The sequence below is a fragment of the Tasmannia lanceolata genome, unplaced genomic scaffold (genome assembly GCF_043159265.1).
Source record: "Tasmannia lanceolata isolate RefF3 unplaced genomic scaffold, GAP_Taslan_0.1 ptg000023l, whole genome shotgun sequence".
NCBI classification, from domain to species: domain Eukaryota; kingdom Viridiplantae; phylum Streptophyta; class Magnoliopsida; order Canellales; family Winteraceae; genus Tasmannia; species Tasmannia lanceolata.
The window spans coordinates 10,873,859-10,882,507 of NW_027518700.1; the positions used below are offsets into that span (position 1 = coordinate 10,873,859).

Here is an 8,649-nt window from a genome sequence, read left to right on the forward strand (position 1 = left end):
CCTTTGACTCTTGTATGGGATATCTCCAAGCATGACCATGTTGTGTGTTGGTTTCTTCAATGATCAATCCTATCTCAAACACAACACTTCAAAGCAAATTGATTAGTATTCAAAAACACAATCAATTATGTTTAGAATCATCAAAACAAGATAGGAGAGTAGACCCTTGGGCTTACAATCTCCCCCTTTTTGATGATGACAAACAAAATTGATTATGAGGTGTGTGTGGAGTGACATAGTAGGCAAGTGAATACTAGAACTCCCCCTCAATATATGCACACATATAAATGATACAAGTTATAAGCAAGTGGTGCATATAGTCAATTGAATAGATAATCAATTTCAAACTTCTCCCCCTTTTTGATGATGACAAACAAAATTGATTATGAGATGTGTGTGGAGTGACATAGTAGGCAAGTGAATACTAGAACTCCCCCTCAATATATGCACACATATAAATGATACAACTTATAAGCAAGTGGTGCATATAGTCAATTGAATAGATAATCAATTTCAAACTTCTCCCCCTTTTGTCATCGACAGAAAGGGTGTAAAAAAAAATTTAGGAGTGGATAACTCCCCCTAAATCAATGCTTATGGTATAAAAATATATAACCAAGTAATGTACATATACCTGGTCATGATCGAGATGTTGACATATGTCAAGATGTTAGGTATTTTAATTAAAGTGAAGATACCTCTCCAACTTAGAAAAACTAAGAAGGCTAAGAATATCAATTGAGTGATTTTTAAGATTAAAAATTTGACATCTCATTCATGCAGATACTACCAAACAAAGATTATATATATAAATACTATATAGATAAGCTGGTTAAAGACACAAAGTATTTATTTGGCAATTTCTTTGATTTGATCGTCACTCCATATGTTTAAGGCACTTCGGATATAGCAAATTCTATCATCACTAAGGGGTTTTGTAAAGATATCCGCTAATTGTTCTTCAGTGTTGATATATTTTAAGCAAATATCCCCTTTTTGTGAGTGATCTCTGATGAAGTGGTGCCTAATCTCAATGTGTTTTGTTCTTGAGTGTTGTATGGGGTTCTTTGTTAAGCTTATAGCACTAGTATTGTCACATTGGATGAGAATATTTTCCATTTTGATTGCATAGTCCATCAATGTGCTTTTCATCCATAGGACTTGAGCACAGCAAGCTCCAGCTGCCACATATTCTGCTTCTGTTGTGGACAGAGCTACTGAATTTTGCTTCTTGCTAAACCATGAAACAAGTGATTTACCCAAGAATTGGCAAGTTCCACTAGTGCTTTTCCTATCTACTCTACATCCAGCAAAGTCTGCATCTGAATATCCGATGAGAGTGAAGGAAGATGATCTTTCATACCACAGTCCTAGACTTTGGGTTCCTCTTAAGTACTTGAAGATCTTCTTAACGGCTGATAGGTGGGATTCTTTAGGATCCGATTGAAATCGAGCACAGAGACAGACAGTAAACATAATGTCTGGTCTGCTGGCTGTCAAATAGAGCAAACTACCTATCATACCCCTATACAATTTCTGATCCACAGATTTGCTAAATTCATCTTTTTCTAGCTTAGCAGTAGTACTCATGGGAATTCTTGATGTCTTACTGCTATCCATGCCATACTTCTTTAATAACTCATTTGTATATTTTTCTTGATTTAAAAATATTCCATTTTTGTATTGTTTAATTTGGAGTCCTAAGAAGTAGGTTAACTCTCCCATCATGCTCATTTCAAATTCATTTTTCATTAAGGTTGCAAATTCATCACACAATTTTTGATTAGTTGAGCCACAGATGGCATCATCCACATAGATTTGGACAAGGAGGATATCATGATTTTCTCTTTTGATAAATAAGGTTTTATCCACCTTTCCCATCTCGAATCCCTTTTCAACTAAGAAAGTGCAAAGCCTCTCATACCAAGCTCTAGGAGCTTGCTTTAATCCATATAAAGCTTTATCAAGCCTGAAGACATGATTTGGATGTTTGAAGTCTTCAAAACCTGGAGGTTGCTCAACATACACTTCCTCTTGGATATAGCCATTTAGGAAGGCACTTTTGACATCCATTTGATATAGTTTAAATCCTTTATGAGATGCATATGCCAGCAGTATCCTAATAGCCTCCATACGGGCAACAGGAGCAAATGTCTCATCATAATCTATCCCTTCCTCCTGATTGTACCCTTGGGCTACAAGCCTAGCTTTATTCCTAGTGATAATTCCATTTTCATCCAATTTATTTCTATACACCCATCTCGTGCCAATGACTGGATGATCACTAGGTCTAGGTACTAGCCTCCACACTTTGTTCCTTTCGAATTGACTTAGCTCTTCTTGCATGGCCATCAACCAATATTCATCATTTTCAGCTTCCTTGATGGATTTTGGTTCTAATTCGGATAGGAACGCCAAATTGTTACTCACACTACGATAGTATGATCTAGTTCTTACTGGCAATGTGGCATCACCTAAAATTTGGGATTCAGGATGATCTACCAATGTTCTCCTATCCCTAGGCAATGAGTCATCATTTTCATTTTCTACTTCCTCACTAGGTAATGTATGACTTGTTGATGCATGAGGAGGAGCACTCAATTTTGGAAAAAGATGTTCAATGGGTTCATCCTCATCATGTGGCATTTCTTGTGGTGTTGGCTCTCTTTCATCAAATGTCACATGCATGGATTCTTCTACTACTAGGGTTCTCCTATTAAATACTCTATATGCCTTGCTATGAGAAGAATACCCTAAGAATATTCCATCATCCGATTTCCTATCAAATTTGTGTAGATTATCTTTGATGTTTAAAATAAAGCATTTATATCCAAACACTCTAAAGTAGCTTATATTTGGTTTCAAGTTTTTCTAAAGCTCATAAGGTGTTTTCTTAGAAATTGGCCTTAGATATACCCTGTTTATGATATAGCAAGCGGTGCTAACCGCTTCTGCCCAAAAATATCTAGGGAGATCATTTTCATGCAACATAGTTCTAGCCATTTCTTGGAGAGTTCGATTCTTTCTTTCTACTACTCCATTTTGTTGAGGTGTTCTAGGTGCGGAAAAATTATGTTTTATGCCATGTTCATTACAATAAGTGTCAAAATGTACATTTTCAAATTCAGTTCCATGATCACTTCTAATGTGGGAGATGGCAATACCTTTTTCATTTTGAATTTGATTGCACAATGTAAGAAAGTTTTCATAAGTTTCATCTTTATGTCCTAGAAATATGACCCATGTGAATCGTGAGTAGTCATCAACAACTACAAACACGTACCTCTTTCCACCTAGGCTACTAGTCTTCATTGGTCCAAAAAGATCCATATGAAGTAGCTCCAAGGGGTAGGAAGTTGAAATCATATTTTTAGGTGCAAAAGAGCTTTTCAATTGTTTTCCTAATTGACAAGTTCTACAAATGTGATCCTTGATGAATTTGAACTTAGGCAATCCTCTAACACTTTCTTTTGAGGAGAGGGTCGAAATGAGATCCATTCCGGCATGACCCAACCTCCTATGCCATAGCCAAGAATCCTCACTTATGGCATTTAGACAAGTTACATTTTGAAGTCTAAGATCATCTAATCCGATTGTGTAAATGTTATTGTCTCTTAAACCTATGAATTTGATTTCTCCATTTATCTTATTTTTAACAATGCATTTATCGGGATTGAAGACAACTTCAAAACCATTATCACATAATTGACTAATGCTAATAAGATTATGGGACAAGCCATCAACAAAGAGTACATCATGTATGGGAGAGGTAGAGTTACCTATGGTGCCTTCACCTTTGACTTTTCCTTTCTTATCATCTCCAAAGGTAACTTCTCCACCATCCTTGAGTGATAGGGATGCGAATTGAGTGAGATCTCCGGTCATGTGTCTAGAGCATCCACTATCAAGGTACCATGTGTTCCTCTTGTTGTGGCTTTTAAGGCATACCTACATAGGAATAGGCAAGTGAGATCCCTTAGGTACCCAAATCTTCCTAATCTTGCTATGTTCATTTGTTTTCACTTTAGAGTTCAATTTGATCTTATCTTGTTTAGCATGCAAGCAAGCAACTTTATAATGACCTAACAATCCACAATAAAAGCAAATTTTGGTACTACTAGAGGAAGTCTTTTCAAGTTTGTTTTTATAGTTAGATATTGTGGTATTCCATCTATGTCGAAGTCCACTTTTGTCACTTGACATTCTTTGAAGATTTACAAGTTTATCCAATTTTAATGAACTATTTTCAAATTTTTCAAAGAGTTTCTTGAGTTCATCATATTCAAAAGATAGTTTACCGTTTTCATGCTTTAGTTTGTTATTTTCAATAGAAAGATTTTGTCGATTTTCATTCAAAGTCTTAATGGTAGCATTTAGCTCATGAATCTCTACTTTGCATTTTTCATTTTCATCATCTAAGAATTCATGATCCTTTTTTAACCAACCAAATTCTTTTGTCATGTTAGCAAGAGAATTTTCAAGTGATGCAATTTTATCAAATTGAATTTCAAGTTCATCATTTGCACTTTGTAAGGAATCTAAAACTTCTTGTAAGATAATGACATCATTTAAAGTGTTTACCTCATTGTTGTCGTTTGTTGAGGCCATGAAGCACACATTTCTTGCTAATAGGCAATCTTCCCCATCATTTTGTTCGCCTTCGCTTTCAATCTCCTCATCCCATGTGGCGGACATTCCTTTCTTGCCTTCTCTTCTCTTGAAGCGGTTGTTTGAAGTAGGTTCATTGTTGAGTGGACAATCCGGGCGAATGTGTCCAAGCTTCTTGCAACCGTAACATCGGGGTTGAGAAGATCCATCACCAACTTCTTCTTTCTTCTTGAATGGAGGATTGGTCCTTCTATTTCTCATGCCTCCCATGTTTCTTTGCAAGAATTTGATCCTTCTTGTTAGGAGAGCTACTTCATCCTCGATGTCTTCCTTTGCATCTTCACTTTCACCTACATTACAAGCAAAAGCAATTCCTTTTCCTTTTTCGATTTTAGTTTCGATTTCGGGTGCTTTTGTTTTGAAAATCATTTCATGTGTGATCAAGGACCCTATAAGTTCATCTAGGTTCAAAGTGTTCATGTCCTTGGCTTCGGTGATTGCGGAGGTTTTGGATTCCCAAGACAAAGGTAGGGACCTAAGAATTTTAGTTACTAAATCTCTATTGGAAAATTGTTTTCCAAGTCCCCTTAATCCATTTACAAGATTGGTGAATCTAGTGTACATGTCGGCAATTGTTTCATCGGGTGTCATTTGAAAAAGTTCGTATTGCCGAAAAAGATGGTTCATTTTAGATTCTTTAACTTGATTGGTTCTTTCATGGGTGACTTCTAGAGTGTCCCAAATTTCCTTAGCCGAATTCAAATTTGATACTCTATTGAATTCTCCGGGAGATAGAGCACAAATGAGAGAATTCATGGCTTTGGCATTATAATTCGAAGCTTGTTGTTCGGCTTCGGTCCAATCATTTAAATTTCTTGTGGGTAGGATATATTCATTATTAATTGCTCTCCACATTTGATAGTCTTGAGTTAAAAAGATTTTCATTTTAGTTTTCCAAAAACCATAATTTGTACCATCAAAATTGGGTGGCCTACTGTTTGAATAACCTTCATGATGTTGAGGGTAGTTTGCCATTTTTGAATCTTTACTCTAAACCGGTTAGGGTTTTCAAAAAAAATAGAGACGAGGCTCTGATACCAATTGAAATACTCAAGAGGGGGGGTGAATTGAATTTAACTCAATATTAGGCCTTTTGAAAATTATCTATAAACCCTAATTGGAATTTTTCTTCACTTAATTAAATATTTGGTTAGTGCAAATATAATTGAAAGAACAAAGTGAAAAGCCAAACCAAAACAACAATGGAAATGCAACAGTGAGAAATGACACACCGATATATAGTGGTTCGGCCAACGGCCTACTCCACTCTACTCAAGGTCGCACTTGAGGGATTCCACTATTGGAGACCTCCACGATGCCCGGCTTCGAGGCGGTTACAATTCCAAGGGATATTAAACAAGGATGCCCTTACACCTTTACAAAGACTCTCCTTCTCCGCCGAGTTCTAAGCGGTTGCTCTCTTAGGGAATTAAAAAAGGAATGCCCTAGCCACCTATACAAGATATGGAAGATTTGATAGCTTGGCTTCTTCTTGAAAGCTTGATGTCCTTTGTAGTTCCTTGATTGCTCTTCAACAAAGATTGCAAGTGAAAGCACTACTATATCCAAACTCAAAAGATTCACAAGTGAAAGGCAAGTTTGGGATGAAAAACAAAAACTCAAGCTAAAATGGATTGCAAATGTTTTTGATGCTTAAGGATGTTTTTCAAAGATCAAGAGAGAGGAAATAATCCTCTAGATATTGTATAAATAGTCTCTCCTCAAAATATGACCGTTTGGGGGTGTAGATAACAAAAAATAAATTTTAATTCAAAACCCAACGGCTCTTTTTTGAGCTGTCGCAAGGTTCTCGGAGTTCCGAGAACCATTCTCGGAGTTCCGAGAATTCTCGGAGTTCCGAGAAATATTCTCGGAGTTCCGAGACAACGGCCAGAATAAATAAAATTTCTACTGGACCATTTCTCGGAGTTCCGAGAAATTTTCTCGGAGTTCCGAGAAAATGTCCAGATGCTACTGGACCTTTTCTCGGAGTTCCGAGGGAACTCTCGGAGTTCCGAGAAGCCTAAAAATCTGCAGTTTTTGATTTTTATTGCTTGTTTGATTTTTAGCTTTTGGAACTCAACTCCTATAGTTATTTTGGAATGTTTATGAGGGTCCCAACATGTTGGTCCACCACATAACCATTCACTAATGCATTTTAAGTTCTTAAGTGTTCTTTGAAAACCAAGTTGAAAACACTTTGAAAAACGTTTTGCCTTGACTTGAAAATCTAAAGAGAAAGGATGTACAATGATACCTATGTAGCTTTCAACTTCTCTTTAGTCTTGGTCTTCAATTGATCTTCCATCTTGTGTATGCTTGCTTGAGAGATGAGGTGAGCTTCACTTACCTCCTTTGACTCTTGTATGGGATATCTCCAAGCATGACCATGTTGTATGTTGGTTTCTTCAATGATCAATCCTATCTCAAACACAACACTTCAAAGCAAATTGATTAGTATTCAAAAACACAATCAATTATGTTTAGAATCATCAAAACAAGATAGGAGAGTAGACCCTTGGGCTTACAGACGGAGTACGGAGGAAGCTGTCGTCCATATCATCTAGCCCAACCAGAAGGGTCGATGAAGAAGCACCATGTGTGTCCTGCGTCGGCTGAGATTTATGATGGAGTTCATGGGTGCTGAATATGGTTTCATCGTCAACCGATATTACCCTCAAGTATTCATTCTTCACTTCTTCGTCAACCGATAACTTGCATATGGTTTCATCCCAGCCAAAGCCACTGAGATTTATGATGGAGTTCAGAGTCCTATAAGTTGTCTTCAGTGTCTTCAACCGATTTTTCACATGCTCTTTCGTTAGGGTCATGTTCAGGACAGTAACTAGTTCCTACGCAATAACAAAATAAGCACACTCTTTGAACCCAGCACCAGTTTTCTGCCCCTCGGCTATCTGATTCTTAAGGGCTGCCAAGAGAGCCCCATCCATAGTCACATTCCATGAGACATTCACCTTCTTATCAGCTGTACCTGCAGTTGCTGTCATCTCGCCTACAACTTTGCGAAACACTTCATATAAAAAACTTCAATCATAGAATTATAGATAACCAATAGACATAAGCAATCTTAGAAGTTACATTAACCAATACTGTAGCAAACATAGAAATTACATAAACAGATCTCAAACCAGCACACTAAATGAATATCAATAAAAATAGTACACCACAAAGAAAGGAATATAAGCTACAGTTCCAACAAAGTACACATCGAAAATGTAAACACATGTGTGTTTCCTAACGACGACGACGTGCTTGAAAATCATTCCACATCTGATTCATGATTGTGGTTCGAATGTTACGACCTTCCATTAAATCCTCGGCCCTGGTCATAGGAGGAGGAGGAACAGGTCCTTCCTCCTCTTCCTCTTCAGGTGGAAGCAATGCCAGCTCATCATCAACATCCTGAATGTAGGCATCGTCGGGCATCTCCCTCCTAATGTGGTTGTGGACGCAGTAACAGGCCAACACTATGTCGATCTGCTTGTCATATGAGTACATGGGTGCTGAATTTAATATGCCGAATCACTTCTTCAGGACACCAAAAGTTCGCTCGATTACATTCCTTGCCGAAGAATGTCTTTGGTTATACAACGCCTCGGGTTTTCCTGGTCTGCACCCTCTGATCTGATTGAGATGGTAACCAATACCTCGGATTGGAGTTATAAAATGGGACAGGCACGAATACCCGGCACCAAGTTAAAACTTTCCTACAATCAAAGAAAGGATTATACTCAAATTAGCTATGTACTATGGGAACTGCATCTGTACAAACATAATAATAAGGTAACTATTACCTGGCAAAATAGGAATCCCGTTCTGCTTTGATATGGCAGATGCTAACACCCGTGAGTCCGATGCTGACCCCTCTCACGCACAAAGGACGTACGTAAACTTTAGGTCAAAGTTGCAACAGGCTAACACATTTTGGGATGGGAAGTGCTCACGACAAATATATCTTTT

At 37.5% G+C, this 8,649-nt stretch overlaps 1 protein-coding gene across 1 annotated transcript in view; it reads right to left on the reverse strand.

Moving 5' to 3' along the window:
- Positions 1 to 7,499, reverse strand: part of LOC143855769 (uncharacterized) — a 72,994-nt gene extending 65,495 nt beyond the window's left edge. Inside the window, exon 1 of the mRNA XM_077365837.1 lies at positions 7,344 to 7,499. Coding sequence (XP_077221952.1) covers positions 7,344 to 7,499 — 156 coding nt within the window. The remainder of the gene's footprint in view (positions 1 to 7,343) is intronic.
- Positions 7,500 to 8,649: the final 1,150 nt, after the last annotated feature.